At 38.9% G+C, this 20,625-nt stretch overlaps 3 protein-coding genes across 4 annotated transcripts in view; 2 read left to right on the forward strand and 1 right to left on the reverse strand.

Annotated features, from left to right (window-relative positions):
* LOC116792532 (serine/arginine repetitive matrix protein 2-like) overlaps positions 1 to 20,625 on the forward strand; it is a 280,339-nt gene that overhangs the window by 154,839 nt on the left and 104,875 nt on the right.
* CENPP (centromere protein P) overlaps positions 1 to 20,625 on the reverse strand; it is a 127,867-nt gene that overhangs the window by 55,073 nt on the left and 52,169 nt on the right.
* Positions 1,570 to 18,970, forward strand: ASPN (asporin). Of its 2 annotated transcripts, XM_032699552.1 has the most exons (9): positions 1,570 to 1,614; positions 2,164 to 2,214; positions 7,811 to 8,081; positions 9,928 to 10,040; positions 12,346 to 12,559; positions 12,925 to 13,035; positions 15,332 to 15,425; positions 16,690 to 16,828; positions 18,022 to 18,970. In XM_032699552.1, the coding sequence occupies exons 3-9, from the start codon at positions 7,835 to 7,837 to the stop codon at positions 18,217 to 18,219; spliced, it is 1,116 nt and encodes a 371-aa protein (XP_032555443.1). In that variant the 5' UTR covers positions 1,570 to 1,614; positions 2,164 to 2,214; positions 7,811 to 7,834; the 3' UTR covers positions 18,220 to 18,970. The 2 variants fall into 2 exon arrangements, with proteins under 2 accessions (XP_032555443.1, XP_032555442.1); XM_032699551.1 differs by lacking the exon at positions 1,570 to 1,614 and having other exon boundaries at positions 1,937 to 2,214.

The raw sequence follows: 20,625 nt of genomic DNA on the forward strand, positions 1-20,625 counted from the left end.
GACACTGGAAATAAATTAATGACATTAAAAATAAAAGAACAGGCTCATAAAGTAGATTCAGAACCACTGGTCCAATTTAGTTTTTAGTATTGCTACCTAAAGTTCAGAATAGAGGTAGAGAGGAGACCTGAAAATGTGATTTCTGGGTATTTTATCTGAGATTGCGATTATATTCCAATCAAAATACTTAATCTAAGTCTTGAAATATTAAACAGTTTCATTAAAGACCAGCATATCCATGAAGGCAACATTTATTTCTACCATATTGACCCTTTATGTCACACAAAATATACGGATAAAATATACGGATATATAAAATATACGGATGTTGAGGTTGTAACATTTTTTCCAGATCCTACCACTATGTGTATCCCTTTCATTATGTAACTGGCTATGACAAACTTTATACACATAGGAATGTGTTCCTACCACCAGAATCAACTGAAAGGAGAAAATAATCATAAAAAACCCCGAGTATTCATCCAAAATTGAGAGGCAGCGCTGCTGCAAACCAGGGTCAGCTGGAACTGCTGATTCAACACTTTGCTTCTGAAAGAAGGGAAAAAAGAACCCAGCACATTTATATTACAACCCTCAGGCCCCGCTCTCTTCTATTGAACAGCCAAGAAAGTGTTGGAGGCTTTTTTAAAACAGCAATTTAATACTAATTTCCTCAATAAACCCATCCAAACCGAGCTATTCAAAACACAGGGGAGTGTTTGCTTGGGAAGCTTTGGTTTCTCCATGAAGGCAAGTGAAGGCACATCTATGCAATTTGAGATTTCATGAAAGTTTGAGATCATGCTTCAGATTCTTGTGTGGGAATGTGATTGCTTTTGGAACTGTAATTTTATTCCTTGGGAAAAGTGATAGGGAGACTCTTTATCATCATAATCCATCTGTGCTACTGGAGCTGGAACACATGCAAAGGCAACACTGCAGGTAACAGAAGCCTTGTCTTGGTTGATATCACAGCACCAAAGTTCTAATGTTTGGCATGCTATCTTTTTTTTTTTTTGCCTTAAGAAAGTCACAGTAGACAAAATAACTATTATGCAACTTGAACAGGCATTTTGCAAACAGCACCATGGACAATAAAAAAAAAAAAAAGGCCCAAATAAATTTTCCAGGCTTTTTTTTTTTTTTTTTTCCCAAAGCAAGACCAGACTTTTAACATAGAAAGGAGCTAATTAAAGAAACAGATGAAGTCAGATGTGCACGGAACTGGATATAATGTATCGTAAATTTAAAGACACAAACTGTTTCACCGCCTTTGAAACCTGCTGTAGGTAAACTCCATCAGTCAGACATTTCTGAAGTTTACATGAACAGGGCCTCGGAAAGGCAAACAAAGAATAACCCACTTTCTAAATATTGTGATGTGCACGTCAGCACAGCTTTGTGACAGCGCAAATTCTCAAAGACTTGGGTTTAAGCCCACAACTTCAACCCTTATCACAGAACCCTGCAAATATTGTCTGTTTTAGATAAAAGATGTGCTTTATTTCCCACATGCAAGAGACAGAAATTGGCTATATTGACCAAAACGTCTGATCCACAGTTTACATTCCTGGATCACCCTCCCAGCCAGGCAGCTGTCAACTGAAAGCAGAGGTAAAATTTACACATAACTACACAATAAAGTCCTAATTTTCTAACTTTAGAAAGCTTTGGCAACATTCTGATCACTGCAGGCTACTGGTTTACTCTGCCACTGGCTACGGTTTTATACTTGTACTCAAGTCACACTTTTTAAAGAATAATGGCTAACGAGATCATAAATAATTGTAATTCCACAGCGGGAATGACCTGAAATGGACCTCACTGTACTTCCAATGGCCTGATGTCAACTATTATTAAACTACAGGTTTTATAAAGTCTTCCACTAGACGTCTAGAGTTAAGCCAGAAGTTTTGGCTCCAATACAGGCAGTGATGAAAAACATATGAGTGGTAACAAGGCGTCTTAATATCATCCTTCAGTACTAAGATGGGCTAATCTGAGGCAGCACTTTACTCTGGTATCACCCACGGTGCCAGCAGGATCAAGGAGTTTGGAAGTGGACTTTTTCTTTTTATTTACTTTCCATTTCACAGAACTCAGTCTAACTTCCTTTTTCTCTATTTTTTTTTTTTTTTTAATATAAAATAACTGGACATACAGAGCTCAGGTGGATTATCACAGAGCTTCTGGAAGAACTCCCAAACTTGCAAGGTATGTCCACTTTGAATACCTATTTTATATAAATAGCAGTAAAGAGTTAAGCAACAGGTTGCCAGTCACTATGTGCAGATTAACAATGTCAGGTAATTTACAGTTAGAAATACCACTTTTTTTTAATGGAACATAGGAAAATTTACTTTGCAGCTGAAATAATTCTGTGTGTACTACATCTGAGCTGCAAAACACAAACAGCTACAGTGAGTTATTTAACTATTAAAGACTCGTCAGAAAGATGTTACAACTGACAATAACTTTTCTCAGTTATAACAATCTGTGAAAATTTACCCTACAATGACAGCAGTTCTTATAGTTATAACTCTGTGTTATCTTTCTGTAATTTGGTATTCAAGTTGGTGGGGGTTTTTAAGTACATATCAGTAAAGTAATTAAAAACAACTCACGAAAGAGTAAACTGTAGATGAACTACAACCCAAAAATGCTCATGGATCATAATCAGTAACAGGAGTCAAGCAGTTTTCCATAAAAAGTAAATACTCTGTAAACACCACTTATTTTGTAAACATCCAATTAATTATCACTACTTAACTTCAATATTGGACTATTTCTAGCAACAGAAACAGTTCTTCAGTAATCTTACTAACAAAAAAACTTCCTCCTGTTTTTCTTAAGCAATTTAAGTAAATCAATGGAGTAGACAAAGAGTTAAACATAAACTCCTTTTATTTCTGGAATGGGACAATGACTAATAGAACCAGAACTATTTTTAAATATAGATTTCAAAACAGCAATGGTCTTGCCTTTCTTTGGACAAAATCTGTGCACAGAGCAATGATTTGTGTTATTAATGAACACAGGGACTTTTCTTTGCCTCTGCAAAGACCACCACTGGGTCATTTAAACATTTCCTTTTCAGAAACAATGACAGAGGAAACTGGTCTCCGAACACCGGTAACAGAAGAGATTTCTAAATATGATTTAGAGTCTTTTTAAGTCTTAAAATTCTATGTATTAACTCCTTGGTGTCATAACTGCTGAGACAACAAATGCCACATGCTGCAGGGCTGGCATGTAACTCCCAAGGAATCCAGGTTTATTTGTTGTTGGGTTTTTTAATGCACTCATCCCACACTAAATACACAACTCCTGTCCTCACAGAAAAGGTTTTTCTTCCATAACCCATGTGTAGGATTTTCACATCACAGAAACTGTTGCAAACTTACGTGGGAATTTCCCACACAATCTCTCAAAGGTTTTAATCATGTGAAGTTATCCTGTGATACCACCTGCATTTAATTAGTTACACATTACAACTAATAGCACAAAAAGTGCCTGAGTTCTACATGCTGTTTGGCAACAGGAGTTTGGGTGAAGATGACCACACTAGTGAGGATAAGTGTGTCCCAAATGCTCAGTACAGTGATTTTAGAATTGTTACACATTTCAGGACAGCAAGTGAGCCTTCCAGTGTCTCTCCAGGTGAAGTGCACTGTCCACATTCAGTCACCTCACCTCGGGGTAGCTCCTGTTCCAGTGGGAAGGTGCTACTCAGCAGCTTTTTGTGCTGAAGGATAAGTAGGATTGTGATAAAGAAGGTGCAATGAAGCCTGAATCCACCACAATCTTTCTCAACTCAATGCTCTGGGCTGTAAAATTCGAGAATGGACAAGGCCAGGCTTTGTTAGGCTTGTTGCATGTCAGGAATGGCTCTTCCACCTCTCCTTTTTCCTCTTCTTTCTCTTTCAAGTTCCAGCCCCCTAAACTAGGCTGTTCCACCCATTCCTTTGTGTTGGCTCTGGTACTCCACACTCACTCTGTTCACCCACCAAGAACGTGCTGGGGTTTTTTTGGTGCTCACATGAGTTTTATGCCAGTTTAGTGAGTTCAATCAGCTCAGTGAAGAGCCTGAGTGGAAGAGCTGGAGGTACCTGGGAGCAGAGTTGCTCTCAAGTGGCAGCAGGGGACCATTAGCACAGCTGTACCTGTACCTTCTGAAACAATATTTCATAAAATTCCCATGATAAAACAATGTAAGGATTTCCAGAAAGATCACCAGGATCTTGGATTTTAGGCTTTAGTTTTCTTTTAATTCTCTTACTCCTGAAGTTGAAGCATGCAGAAAGTTTGTGTAAGTTCTTTGAGATGAGTTGCAGAGTCAGAGCATTTCTACAGAGACATGTCAGCATCTGTTTACTGGGAATCTCAAAACTCCAGCCACGAAAAGATATTTAAAAAAGCATTCATAAAACTCAGTTCTTTGGCAACCATTTTTTGGCAGTTCTTTGGTCAATGCAAACCTGGAGTCAAGCTTGATTATCACCCCTAAGTGCAAATCCAATAAGGATTTTCTAATGGCAGAATAGGAAGACAAAGCAAGGATTTTTAACCCTTCCTTAAAAAACCCAAAAACAAACCAAAAAACCCCACAACAACTTAGGCTTCCTTCTGCAAAGGGACTTGTTTTCAAGAGACCAATATGTGTCATCAGTGACATATTTCAACACTACTATTCTAGAACTGTTCGTGAGCAACACATGTTTTTCAAGAGTTCAAATTGGCCACTACTCCAATCACAGCCTCAACCTTTTAATAGTTTGAAATCACGGATTTTTGGATATCTGGAAGGAAATATGGAATCCATTTGCTACACATGCAAGCGTGGGAACAGATTTTTAAGTTGTTTCCTAAGACAACTTCTCAGCAGCAGATCCAAAAGAGCATTTCAGGAACACACGCACAAGATTATCTTTTAGATACAGTAAAACGATACATCCAGTGCCTCTCACAAATAAAAGCCAGCAGGGTCCTGGAAAATAGATGTCCTGAGACATGATCACGCTATGAAGCTTGATATCCTCCATGTGGAAGTGGTACAACATCACTGAATAAAGCACAGGAATTTTGTCACTTAATACCAAAGCAGCCAAGGAAGAAAACCAGCCTGAGATCCCATCTGTGAAACCTCAGTCATCAAACCATTTTTCCGAGAACAAGGAGAACTTGGAAGTCTGAAGTCTGAAAGTCTTCAAACTCACCTCCTAATTAACGGTATGACTAAAGTACTGAAGATTTTAACTGTTTTCTGAAGCTGAAACGCAAGATTGAAAAGGCCAAATGTCCCAAAGGTGCACAGCCAGAAGTGACCACAATTCTCTTGAAAGGGGGTTCCACACATTCTCCCCAGCACTGTCTGTATTCAAAGACTCTTTCAAGGGCACACACATTGTATGGGATTGCAAGAACCACCATCAAATTCTTTCTAGGAGCATCGAAAGAGAATGTTATTTTGAATATTAAGGAAAATATACGGGAAAAACACATGTGAAGATTCTTTCAGGAGACTGGTAAATCAAAAAAAGTACAGGCAGAGTGGATATTATGGAAATATCAAACTTACAGTTATATGTTGCTTACCTGCAAGTTACAAAGTATATTGTGCTTGTTTTCAGGCACATATTTGGGGGAAAGAAGTCACGGCATTCTTTTTATGTAATCTGAACACTTATCTTTTTTCTTTTTAAACGTCCTCAAACAGACACAGTTACAGTAGTGGCACTGTATGCAGTGCACTGCATTTAATGCTCTTACAAACCATACCCAAGGAACAGCAAAAGGCCTTGCACAGGAGAAAGCAATACAACCAAAACCTCAGAACTTTGAATAAGCCAAGTCAACACTCCTGCATCAGCACACTCCTTCTCCTGCAACTGAGGACCAATGACAAAATGCCCACATAAGGCCATTTTTCAGCTATAAATAGATGATCAAGTATTTAATTAGGTGATCAGACAAGAATTGACATCCTTTTAGTATTTCCCTAAAGAGGTCTACGATAGTCTAAATACAAAAATTTTTAAAAACAGGATCTACACATTAAAATTTACAGCAGCCCCTCTTGGTTTGTGGAGCATGCTGTGAGATCCAAATGACTTCTGGAATTGGGCTTTGGAGGGAAACAATGTCAAGCTAAAGGCTGAATCTACAGCATTTTCTCAGTTGCAAAACATCCTGTGGCAATTCTTCCTATCTCCATTTTCCCCTAGACTAGGAGCATTTGGTCAAGAAAATCATCTTCAGAATAAAACCAGAGTATGTAGAAAATACCTATACCCCAAAAAAATCAGTCCCTTTGAACTATTGATCATCATTCCTCAGGTAAAGCACCAAACTGCAGTTAAGGACTGGGCTCCTGGTGTTCCCAGTAAGTGTGCCTGGAATAAACCTGGTAAAATTAGAACTGGGAGAAGCAGAAGGAAGTTGAATAAATAGCTGGACTGGGTCAGAGGTCATTTGGTTTATTCAGCCTGGAAGAGACTGAGGCCGGAGCTCATGGGGCTTTTCAACATCCTCACGAGGGGCAGCACTGATCTGTTGTGTGTGGTGACCAGTGACAGGGCCCGAGGGAACGGCTGGAGCTGTGTCAGGGCAGCCTCAGGTTGGATCTCAGCAAAAGGTTCTTCCCCCAGAGGGTGGTTGGCACTGCCCAGGCTCCCCAGGGCAGTGGGCACAGCCCCAAGGCTGCCAGAGCTCCAGGAGGGTTTGGACAATGCTCTCAGGGACAGGGTGGGATTGTTGGGGTGTCCTGTGCAGGGTCAAGAGTTGGACTCGATGATCTTCCCTTCCAACTCTATTCTATGATTGTCTATTTTTCTAAAGACAAATGTATTTTTAAGTCCTTTGTGACTTGTGCATTCTTCTCAAGAACATGAGGAAAAAACCGTAGCTGTCTGATGTGGGGGTTTCCACTTGGAAGGTGCCTTAACGGATCCAAGAAGAAATACTTTACTCAGAGAGAGTGGTGGGGCCCTGGCACAGGTTTCCCAGAGAAGCTGTGGCTGCCCCATCCCTGGAAGTGTTCAAGGTCAGGTTGGATGGGGCTTGGAGCAACCTGGAATAGTGGAAGGTGTCCCTGCCCATGGCAGGGGGTGGAACTGGATGATCTTTCAGGTCCCTTCCAACACAAACCATTCTGTGATTCCAGGATTCTATGAAATGTGCTGCAAGCACAGGTGAACTTGTATCAATGGAAATAATAATCAAATGACTGGAACATGGGAAAAGCTGTTGTCAGGAGTGAAAACACTGTTTTCCCAGATTAGAATAGAAAGAGTTTAATTAGAAGTGTTTAGGGAGTCGAATACCAAGCGTTTAGGAAGCATCTTGCTGAGTGCATTTTATGCATTGGTAGTCAAGTATTTTTCACTTTTACAAGCAATATAACATATGCCCATGTACCACATTAAAAATGCTTTTTCATCAAGAAGAAATAGGATTTATTTCATTCTGAGTTCTGGTAAAGTGTACTACAAAAATTACACTTCAAAGCTTGAAGCAAATGATGATATTATTTGTAAAACTCAACTAAAAACTTTGATATTACATTAATCTCTAATAAATTTAACTTAATATTACAGCATGTAATTTTATGGTGATAATTCATATTTTAAAGACTATTTTCATATTCTTCATCCCTCATACACTAATTAAACTTCAGTGTTCACGAGAGACCATTTTTCAGGACCAGAGACTGTTGCAGTGAGTGAAGTAAATAGGTCAATGCCTCTATTTGCTCTTTCATATTCACTAACTCTCGTGGGTTTTTGTTTGTTTGTTTATCTTCCTTTTCCAGAGTGGTTGCCCTGATTAAGAAGACATGAAAGAATACACACTCCTTCTCTTTTTGGCTTTGTGCTCTGCCAAGTCTCTCACTGGTCCTTCCTATTTCACACTAAAGAATATGATGCTCCAAGACATGGAAGACGAGGACGATGACGACGATGACGACAATTCCCTATTTCCAACCACTGAACCCATTATGCCGCTAATTCCTTTTGATCTGTTCCCAACATGCCCCTTTGGATGCCAGTGCTATGTGAGGGTTGTCCACTGCTCTGACCTAGGTAAGAATGAATTTGTGCCTGTTCTCCTCTGGACTCTCCTTTTGAGGATTTGTCTTTGCAAAGATGAATTCAACAGCTCCATAAATTGCACACATTCATGTATTCCTGTATTAGTCATTTTCAAAAGGAGTTTAACATGTTTTCCATTAGGATTGCAAACCATATCTAATTTGTGTCCAGCACTTTTTGCAACATGAATGTTTTCCCAATCCACGTTCACCAGTTTAGAAAACGAAAAAGCTGCTACAGCCACTTTCCATTAGCAATGACTTCTATGGATAACAACATGGAAATGGAAAGGCATTTAGAATATGTAACAAATAACTGTAAAAGTGTTTAACTGATCACTGATCAGGGTAAGTACATAATAACCTGCACAACTTTCTATCCACTAACAGAGATACAATCACAGAACGGGAAAATGCTTCCATTTACATTTTATATTACACTTTCTACTGGTTTTTTACTTGCATGATGTTCTATCCAAACAGGGGACCACAAACATTTGTTGTGTATTTTGTTTGAAACAGATTAACTATTGGTCCCCTCTCTCAAAAAAAGAAGTATTTCATTCATAACTACAAAGCAACAGGTCAAATGACAAGAAAACAAATTAAAACAAACCACAAGGACATTTAATGTCCCACATAAGTGAGACACAAACTTCACTCAAGTGCTCATCACTGGTAACACTTTAGCCAAAGGCAAAGCTGCTCCTGTCACTGCTGCAGGTACATCCCAGTCCCTAACTAGGAATTCATTATTAATTGTTCCAATTTGAATTAGTGCTCATTGAAGTTTTCTCATGATTCAAGGCAATCATGGACTGTGGTCCTGCCACGAGCACAGGGACAATGCCATTTGTTCTCATTGCAGCCCTGCCACCATCCTGAACGTCACCCTGGACTGCTCACGGCTTAGGAACATTGAGTCCATACAGAAACTGCTGGGGTTTTTTAAATGTGTCATTATTAAGGAATCCAAATAAACTTTTGCTGACAGCAGCAAATGGAGGTTATTGCATCTGGTCTGCAGATTGCAAACCACTTTACAGTTCACACACAGGAAAAAAACATATTAAGAGACTTCATCTTTAACTGCAACCTATTAATTATGGAATAATTGCTAATAAACGTCACAGCCCTTCATGCATCAGCATTTCCACTGAAAAGGAAGTTACTACCCCTGCTAAGGCTTTTGTGCTGATTCAGGATCTCAGATGGCCTGAACTGCAGGGGGTTTGTAACTGAACAGAGAGCTGGGCTGGGGGATTTACACTGTTGGTAATGAAGGACTGGCAGTGGGGACCAGCCCTCGTCCACGTGTACCAAGAACACGTCTCTCAGCCCTGCCCTTCACTGTGTGGCTCCACAGGCAACCCCAGCACTGTGATGGATGGGGCAGTGCAGGGGTACAGAGGAGCAGCCCAGCACTGGGCACAAACCCCATAAAGCCACTGCCCTGGTCCCAACAGGGAACCAGTGCCCTGGAGCCTCTGAGGGCTCCTTTCTCCAGGCACTGAAGCAGTTTCCTTGCAGGACAACCTGTGCTCTGAGTTTATGTCCCAGCTGCAGAGAACCTGCAAGGAGCACCCCCTATTCAGGCTGTCATGGTCAGGGGCAGCAGCAGCTCCTCCCAGAACTATCCACACACGCTTGTGGTACATCCTTACATCATTAGTCCCTCCCATTACCAAAAATTCCCTTCTACCCTTTGCTCTATGGCTGTTCCTATTTTCTTTCCCACCATAATCATCAACCAACTTACTGTGCTTTACTGTTTAGCAATTAATTTCTTTGGACTTGCATCCAGGCACATAATGGTTGTGTTTATGTCACTTCTATAGGTTTGACATCAATTCCTCGCAACATCCCGCCAGATACTCGGATGATCGACCTCCAGAACAACAAAATTAAAGAGGTCAAGGAAAACGACCTCCAAGGACTCACATCACTCTATGTAAGCTGCTACTTCCCAAGGTGGAAATCTTATTCAGCAATCTGAAATATTTCCATACTTCCACAATACAAATGGTATTTTCCTTCTCTAAGAGTAGAGATAAAAATACAGTCTAATGTCTGAGTATTTGACTATTCCCACATGGTGAGAAGCAAATATCTTTTGAGTTGTAAGAACTACTTTCTACAACACCCAGAAGATGTACCACATGCATCTCACCAAAAAGATTCTCAAGATTTTTCAGTCCTTAACATGCACACAAACATTCCTTACATTTTAAAGGCTGCAAGACAAGAGCTCCTTTTTTATCTGCTTAGCTGGAAAACACCAGAAGTTCTCACAGTAGAACTACAATGATGCTTTCTGAGGGTATTTAAAAAACACAGAACATAAAATTAACACATACACCACTGAAACTTGTTACAAATCCAACTGACCTGAACAGAAAACAGACCAACACTGAATTACTGCAAAGTCGGGGATTTACTACTAGCTTTTTAACATGCTCACATATGCACATAGAAACACTTTGAAACAGGTATCACTGGCAACTGATAAATCCAGATATTTACAGTACACAATGTCACTGTCTTATTATGAAAGAAAACAAGAGTCTCAGAGGACTGGAAAGTTAAATCTGCTTTAGAATATTTATTTCTATAACAAGTCACCCTAGATCCAGTACCAACAAATACAGACAACATTAAAATTTTCACTGTAAAAATGACAAATCCATCCCACCTTTTACAGCAAACTAACAATAGTCTATTCTCCATTAAAAGACACGAAACACACAATAAACTAACAGAAGGAACACTCCTAATACATTAAGGAAAAATTCTTCCCTGTGAGGGTGGGGAGGCCCTGGCACAGGTTGCCCAGAGAAGCTGTGGCTGCCCCATCCCTGGGAATGTCCAAGGCCAGGCTGGATGGGGCTTGGAGCAACCTGGGCTAGTGGAAGGTGTCCCTGCCCATGGCAGGGGGTGGGACTGGATGGGTTTAAGGTCCCTTCCAACAAACCATTCTGGGATTCTGTGATTCCATAAACAAACCCTTTCAGTCCTATTTGGTTTCTGAGCAAGACGTGAAAATTTACCAGATCTAAATGTTTATGAATGAGCTTGTTAATTATTATGGTTTAAGTAGGACAAGCAAGAGAAGAATCACATAAATTCACAGTTGGCAACAAAACATTTCCCATTCCCCCTGTCTCATGGGTACAGAATGGCCCTACCAAGGAGGGGGATTTATATTCTGTATAACAGATCTTACAGGAACTAACCTGCAACGACTGAGGAATTCACTGGAACCCATCAGCCATCACCACATTACATATCAGTCACCACTTAATTATGTGATAACTGAGCTGCTTTGCTCCTTCTCCTCAGTTCATTTGTGGCCAGGCTGAACAACATTTTTACTGAGATCAAAGTTTACTTTGTACAGCTTGGCTGAGTCCTGGAGTCTACTTAGCAAAGGCACAGAGGGCAGCTGGGATTAGGAAGGAGCATTTCCTGTTTATTTCCTTAAGCTAGGCTCATTTTTTTCTGGAAAAAAAAGATTAATTCTGGTTTGCTCTACATTTTTCCCCCTACAGTTCCTGAGAGGAGATGAATTACCAACAGCTCCAAGAAGTAAAAAAAGGAACAAAAATGAATATCTGAGTATGCAAATACAGGGATGTGATTTGACATGCAAATGATTTTGGATAACTCATGTTTTATTGTCTGTAGTAACTCATTACAAGTTCTCTGATAACACAGAGCAAAGAAGAACAAAAAGCTGCCCCAAAAAGGACTAATGCACAGTACAGAAGAGAGAGACTTAAATTCACATAAGTGGGAAAATTATGGCAAATAACATATAAATTCATGTTCATAGAGACATGAACATCTAAGAAACACAGATTAAAAGCCTGACTTTTATTTTGCTGAGTTACCTTGAAATAAAAGATGAAGTTCTTAGTTTTGAGAATCTGTCTGCACTAAGGAATGACAAAGTATATAACCCCCTAAAATATTTGAATACAAACATATTGTTTTGCCAGTTCTTATGATCCATTGGCACTTTGTCAGCTCTGACTAGTTTTTCTCTACCTTCCAGATGATGCTCCAGCTTTCAGGTTCTATTTTGTTTTTCACAAGCAACTGAAATGCCCAAAGTGCTGAAGTTTGGTATGATGGAAAAATAAAATACTTTAAACACTTAATTGCTAAATTATATACCAAATTCATGACTTAAAATTTATAATCATAACTTTCCTATATAAAAAAAATCTTTCTCTTGCTCTTCCCATGTCTCCCAGGCACTGGCTTTGAACAACAATAAAATCTACAAGATCCATCCCAAAGCCTTTCAACCCACAAAGAGGCTCCGACGACTGTACTTGTCCCACAACCAGCTGACTGAGATTCCAACAAATCTGCCCAGAACGTTGGCAGAGCTCAGAATTCATGCTAACAAGGTCAAGAAAATCCCCAGGGATGTATTTAAAGGAATGAAGTCTCTGCATGTTTTAGGTAAGTCCAATTGAGTAGAACAGGAAATGTCTTTCCCAAAAATGTCTTTATCAAAAATTTCTACTATATAGAATTTTCAGCCCAATGTACAGTTTTCTCTCAAAGAGATATCCAAGCTCTGGGAAATACCTTTCCCAATTTAAATTCTCTGTGAAGTTGCTACATAAGTCAGGGTTTGGGTAACTCTGCAAACCAAGTTAAATAAGTTAAACAGCCTGAATTCCCTGAGAGCTGTGACTGCCACCCCTCAGAAGAGGTAATCAAAGCTAAACATTAACTCATGCTCAGAACATCAGAAGTCACAAATAAAATTAATTCACAAAATTCCTAAGCCATAAATGCTTTTCTTTTTCCCCCTTGGACAGAAATGAGTGCAAATCCTCTGAACAATGATGGAATAGAGCCCGGGGCTTTTGAAGGAGTAAATATCTACCATATAAGAATTGCAGAAGCCAAGTTAACTTCAATTCCTAAAGGTAGGCTTTAGCTTTCCTATTTTACTTATACCAGTGTATTCCTAAATAAAATGCTTTAACATCTATATGATCACTAAATTCATATATTCTGTTTTGTATTTTCATTACTACCAAGCCACTTCCTATCTTATTTTTCTTTTTGAAGTTCGTATTTAATTCCACATCCCAAAAGAGTGAATGCACAAACAGCACACACAGTGCACACCAGAGACTCCTCTCAGGAGAAACAGTGCAAAGAAATTCATAATAAGATGTGATTTCCCATCTTTCACACATCAGCCTCTCCAAAATCCTCACAAGGGAAGAACAAACCCCCTGATATGTGATCTGGGCCAGAAGGGATACAGAATTCCCACTTCCTTTATGGATTTAAAATGCAACTCCACGATTTTAAGCTTTAATTTTTAATGTTTCAAGTCACTCTGTAGCTCAGTTATGTTGTGCAGTAAACATAACCTCCTTAATGCAAAATCCAATATGGCATTTTATACATCTTTTGATGGGGTTCTGCTAAGCAAAACTTAATATTAACATTTAGTTAAATTAAACACAACAGATTACAAAATCAAATCACTCTTTCATACAAAAAAAAATTAACTTGTGATTTGGAGGTAGCAATAAATTAAAACACTAACTTGACACATACAAAAAGGTAGCCTGAAGGAACTCAGTACAACACTCCACCTCCATTTTCTGCAGGTCAGTGGGGTATTTAACCAAATTAATATGATTTTCAACTACTCAGAACTACTAGTGAAGAGAAAAAGGGAGGAGACAAAGCATAATATCATGTTACATCATGCTTTAACTTACAGGGAAACCATATGTTAGCCCCTTATTTATTTCTCATAATTCAGATAAAGAACTTCTTCCTTATTAAATTTAATCTCTTCCTGTAGGCATATATATATGTGTGTGTGTGTGTGCAGAAGCCTCCCTGTAGAAGTGAACACTAAAAAAAAAACAACTCCAAAACAAACAAAACCAACTCACCCCAATTGTTCAGACAACTTTAAGGTCAGAAACTACCTGGCTGCTCCCTAACACAAAAATACCCCAAAACATTCCTCTAAGTATCACCATAATGCCATCTCCTATCACTTAGCACAAAAAAACCCATAAAATGATTCCAATTTTGTCTTTGTTGAGGAGGAATCTCCTATAAGGGGAAACACAGCAGGAGGTCCGATATGTCTGTCAGATACATAAACAAATCAAACCCAAACTATTTCACAGTGAACTCATTCACCACAAGTGGAAACTAAGCCTGTACATCCTCCTGTCTGCGAGTATTATAATGGCACGAAGATTTAAAAAAAGGTAGCTTATAAAATGTACCCAAACTCTGCAATGGACAGGGGGTTGCTCTTCCCTGTTCCCGGTGTAACTCGGACACCAGCAGCACGTGGAGCTGTGAACTGGAATGCGAACTGGGAAAGAGCCCAAACAAACAAACACAGCCCGGAGAGTGCCAGCTGGAATTCAGGCAGGCTGGGAAGCAGTCCGGGAAGCAGCTCATTCCTCCAGCTCTGCAGGCAGCGGGAGCAGCGCCCTCCCAGCCCCCGAGCAACGGGAATGGCTCGGTGTCGGCTGCCATCTAGACAGAGGCTGGAAAACTGAGCCTGAGAGCAGCAAACAGGAATTCACACTCGGGAGGATCTTCCTCTGCCTCCCCTAAAAAGATACGGTGGAAAGATTCACCACCTGCTGGTCCATTCATTGGCACTTCTGAATGTGGAGGTATTGGAAATACAAAATATTGTGGCGTGGGAAAGAGCCAGTCAAATATCTCATTCAGCTGGGAGGATTCTGAAAGATCCCTCCCAGATCGATCCCAGCAGCTGAAACTGCACAATTGTTACACCACGGGCAAAAAATTACAGGTCTTCAAAAGCTCTCTCTGGTTCCACAGGAGTAGGGGTTTGACTACCAGCCCTGAGGTAGCTGCACATAACATACAATTTACATCTTTGACAAGTTAACCAAAAATACTGAGAGCTGTCATAAAGGAAGCCAGGAGAAAAAAACAAATTCTGGAACTAAAATCTTAAAATTAGTATATGCACTTTCACATCTTACTTTTTTTCTTTTAAAGGTACTATTTTAAACCAAATTATGTTGATTTTTAATTACCATAGTAACACCTAATCCCCACTTCTTTGATGCAGACAACCTCCCCAAAATTCCTCACCCAATTCTAAACCCAAAGGAAAGAAGCTGTTTGGAACATAATATATATTCCAATAAAAAATAAATTGGCTCGTTTTCCTCACACTGTGCATTTATTTTCCATCAGATTTGCCCTCCACTCTCCTGGAGCTTCATTTAGATGACAATAAGATCACAGGAATTGAACTTGAGGATTTTAACCGTTACAAAGATCTTCAAAGGTAACACTTCCATGCTTTCATTTGATAAAATGTCACACCTGGCAGCACCTCGATTTGAGACTTCTCTTGTTAATGGCAGAAAAGAGAACTAAAAGTTTTAAGTGTTTTAGTAAGAATTGCTGCAAATAAGACCAAGCTTAAAAAACCCAAACAAACCCAGAAACCACACTGGCCTTGTTATTACATGATTTTTGCCTGCAGTTTGCAACAGAAAAGTAGGATAAGAACAGCAGCTGATCACAAAATATAACCATCTTAAATTATTATAATTCTTATAAATTTATTCTCATAAATACAGTAGCTGGTAAAGGACACAATTTGGTAACTGTTCCCAAATGTGACGGGGTTTAAGGAAAAATGCCTGTTTCTGAGGAATGTATCACTGATGTGGGACTAGAGAAGGGAGCTCTCTCTCTAAAGCTCAGCTAAGACCTGAAAATACAGCTGAGCAGCTCTGCATTTGGGATTTGGTGACAGAAACTACTAACAAAGAACAACTATTGAACTGCCTTCAGAGAGCAGGTTCAGTTTCTGAATAAGCTGTGAAAGAACAGAGAACAAGGGAAGGGCAGGATGGGCAGAAAGAGCAATTCCACTTGTCCCCCCACCTTTGGAATCACCTCCCCAGCAATGCAGGCTGGAGTCTTACAGCAAAAAAATCTAACTAAGGAAAACTTGAAAGCAGGAAAGAAGGTAGTCCTGATTAGTCCAAAACTTCTTATTTTAGACATAAGCTATATATATAAAAAAACTTCCTTTACAAGACTTGCTATTCAGCTGTTTCTTAGAACAGCACTCTGTATTACTGTACACTGGATTACTCTGTGTAATACTCTATTACAAAGTATATACTGTATACTTTGTATACTACTGTATACTACTGTATACTTTGTAGCTTTGTAGCTTTACTGCTTGATAGAAGGGTCTGATTTATTTCCCAGGCAGCTTGAATGATATTTACCATTTAAACTCTTGCCACTATAATTAGAAAAACTGCATGCAAAATTGAACAATTGCTCACATCAGACTGAGATCAGCTGAGAGCTAATCTCCTTAAAGTGGAGATTAAAATAAGTAAAAAATATTTGTTGGCTCAGTTGTGTTTTTTTCCTATCAGAGGTAAGATTTCATCATCCTCTCCCCGTTCTTTTCTCGCCCTATGTTCACTCCTGTGTACTTCAATCTTTAAAAATAAAGAATGCTCTGCAGTGTTGTTGTGAATCTCAATTAGTTTTTAATTAAATGTTCCTTGTACTATTTCTAGGCTGGGCCTTGGGAATAATAAAATCAAAGACGTGGAAAATGGAAGTTTTGCCAACATACCAAGTATCCGTGAAATCCACCTGGAAAAAAACAAGCTGAAGAAGGTTCCCCCTGGATTACCTGAACTGAGATACCTGCAGGTCATACACTGAACTTAACAGAAAGCTCCAGTGATTCCAAGTTGTTTGACTTTCACTGATTAGGTCACAACCAAAAGGCATAATTAATTGCCACATATATTTTGATTTGACTCTCTTACCAGGAAAACCTAAAGTCACATATACCTATTAAAGAAATAAATATAAAATCAAACAGCAGGAATATTTCCTAGGGGGAAAAAAAAAAGGACAACAACATGCTACACCCAGAAAATGTTTCCAGAAAGTTTGTTACAGATTTATCATAGTTTCCATATTAGTAACCAAGAGTGGAAATTTTTCCACTCCCACACTGAAAAGTCTTAAATCCAAAGTAAACTATTTATAAGGACCAAATTATGAGTTAAGATTTTAAAATTTGTATTCAGAACTAGATATATTTGGCAAGAAAATATTTTCAAAACACAATTAATTCCTGAATTCTGGAATAGCAATTAAATTCATATCTATTTTATAAGATGAAATATACCTTGGAGTCCTGAGCAGAACAAAGCTTGGGGACAGATGAAGAGATGCACAAGTGACAGAGCACACAATAAGCTATTTGGCAAAAGCTTTTCTCTCTGAATTTCATTTCTTTGTGCTTCTCATATAACTTACAAGTAAAGGAAAATACTTTTAGATAGATAGAGATAAATATACGTGTATATATATATATATAAACAACCAATGCAAATATCAACTTACATTGTAACGTAAATTTAGATATACAAGGAATTATTTTGTCACTGTACATTATTTCACTTAAACTCTAAACTTTACTATTACAAGCCCTTGTATTTACTAATTTAAACTACATCAGCATTGGACTGATCTGTTCCTATAATTATACTAACAAATCTCTCCAAGGTCTCGAGACTAAATCATTAAATCTATTAAATCCCTGAAGATTTGGGAGAATATAATATTGCATCATCATAATTCTTACTATAAAAGAACATAAAATCGCACTTTGTAGGACAAAGTTCCCTAAGAATAGAATCCAATTACTCTGAGAACACACTGATAGAATTCCAACGACTTTTCTTTGTGGGAGAGACAGGAGGAAGGTTTTTAAACAACCTTTAACATGGATTTTTAACTCGTGTTACTCCCAAGGTCTGCACTGCAGCGATCTCACAGCCAGAGGTGCCATTTGCACACTAACAACTGTATCTGCTGCTCCCGTCCTGCAGGTGGTGTTCCTGCACTCCAACCACATCGCAAAGCTGGGGGTGAACGATTTCTGCCCGACGGGCCGGAGGAAGAAGAAGGCTCTGTACAGCGGCATCAGCCTCTTCAACAACCCCGTCAAGTACTGGGAGGTCCAGCCCTCCACCTTCCGCTGCATCTTAGCCAGGAACAGCGTCCAGCTGGGCAACTTCCTCAAGTGACCCCCCAGCCCCTCACTGCAGACAGCAACTTGGCCAAAGCAGTTCTACAATACTTGAAATTCGCAGCAAAAATGCCGATTTTACACTATTTAACCGTTTACAAAGTATTTGCTACGTCCGAGGTAATTAATTAGGAATGGTATGTTAGGTAGGATCCATTGTATTGTTTGACAATGTTCAACCTACATTTGAATAATTTAAACAGAAGTCTTTATATCTTACAGAAGAACTCTTGGAAGTGGAACTGGAAACTGTATTTGACGTTTCCTATTGTAGATATTAATTCTTTCCTTAAATCACATAGTTTTGACATATTCCTTCTTTCAAATAAATTCTAAAAATCACGTGGAAGTGACTTTTTCCACGGTAAGGACCTTTTCCTCTCCCAAAGCATTGTAAGAAAAATTGCAAAAAAAAATTATCAGACTTCAAGGACAACTTCTTGTGCCATTTTTGATAATGAGCAAAGATGCAATAAAAAGATATGGTATCGTCAGGTCGCTGTCTCTAAGCTAGAATATATTTTTATAATATATTAAGTGAGATAAAGGCAGGTTTCACATAATGAACAGACAAAAAGCCTTTAAAAGTTTTTGATAATTTTCTCTTGCAACTTCAAGAGGAAAATGTCCTTCAGTGTTTTACTATTCATAGAATTCGATGCAGTCCGAATATTAAAAAGTAGGATTCAAGATTTATGATACGCTTCAAGCTTAATAGGAATGACTATTAAACTCCCTTTAGGCCAGCACAAACATTTTCTTTTATCTATAACAACTGTAATCGTGTTTTTCAGTTTATTTTCTCCTCTTCCATATTCTGACACCACACGGGTTTAGAATCCCTCCCAATGTAAGTCCCTTACAAGTGCCGACCGCAAGCAGCTGGAACTCACTGCCCTGACCCTCCTGTGCAGGGCAGCCACAGAATTCTCAATACTGACAGTACTGTATAAAATGGATATTTTATATATTTAGTGTATATTTGCTATTGGGATTCAAAATAAATTAAATAAACTTATAGAATACCTGCATTTGTGTAATCGATCCCATGGTAGCTCACGGCAAAACATTCAGAGGTTGTAACAAAGCACCTTCCTGACTCTTCCCTGGATACTTCCTCTGGTCTTCCTTTTCCCAAATCTACATACCTTGCAGATCATTTATCCCTGCTGTTCTACACAAAGTTAAAAATCCAGTACTGTATTTGAAGCAGTTATGGGAAATGGTACAGACTAGTTGTAGAAGAAAATACTGCAGAGAAATGAATCATTTCCCCATCTCTCAAGCCTTTTACCACCTTCCTAAACACATTACACAATAAACATCAAGTCTAATATCTGATTTTTTTTCATCTGCTTGGTCTCCTTGTATTTCATATTTTGTTAACACCACTAAGCTGTTGAGACCCAAAGCCATGTGCAGAAGGGAGGGAGGGCACACCAGGGGGGGCTTTCACTGAGGAACAATTTTTGCAAGCAGAAATTCTGTACATCACTTCAAGGCAGAACAAAAACAAAACACTAAACAAAACACAAACCCCTGAATCTGAAGATCACCAAGAATCCTTCCATTCCTGCCTTCTGCAGACGTTTCTAAGGAGTGCATTTCCTAGCAAATACCAACCTTAACAGGCCACCTGCCTTACAGTACCACAAAACCAGCTCCTAACCCCAGTGAGACAAGGCTTTGGCAACAACAACCAACTGTGCAAGGAGAAAGTGAGGGTTTGAAACAAATGTCCTCTCTTATCTAGCTAAAAAACTGAAATCCTTCATGTCCCACAAAAGGTTCACTGCTTACAAAGTTTACTATCAAAGAAGCAAATAAAGGATGAGGCAGAAAATTTGTAGGTAACCAGAGACTAACCAAGAGCCAGAAAGGATCTGAGTGACTTCCACAGGAAAAGAGTGGCCAAGTAGCAACATGGCAGCAAAAGTAAATCCCAAAGAAGGTGAAGAAAGAAAAACAGATGAAAATTTCCAAATTTTTATTTACTTTGTAGAGCACTAAGTTAATGGTTTTCACCTTGAATAAGTGGGGCTTCAGTCAAATCTTCAGTTGAAAGCACAAAGAGCAAGTACAATGAAAGTAAATAGAATAGATAAGAGAAAAATCATTACATTTATATGGATTTCTGGTTTGAATGTATTCTTAAACAGTAATGCTATACTAGTTACATCATTTCAGCAATGACAGCACAAACAGAAAAAGTGGTTCAAATTCTGTAGCTTTACTGAAAGAATAAGCTCACAGTGTCACATAGTGCATTATTCTACACTAATTCAATAACAAGGCTTAAAAACAACAGAGAAAGTAAACAATTCCTTATCCAATTGGGGTTTATGCAATAACAGGAACCTGTAACCAAGTGCTTTCTAAACCTGTGAATCCTTTCAGTCACTCT

This window comes from Chiroxiphia lanceolata, chromosome 11 (assembly GCF_009829145.1).
Source record: "Chiroxiphia lanceolata isolate bChiLan1 chromosome 11, bChiLan1.pri, whole genome shotgun sequence".
In the NCBI taxonomy this organism is placed as follows: Eukaryota; Metazoa; Chordata; class Aves; order Passeriformes; family Pipridae; genus Chiroxiphia; species Chiroxiphia lanceolata.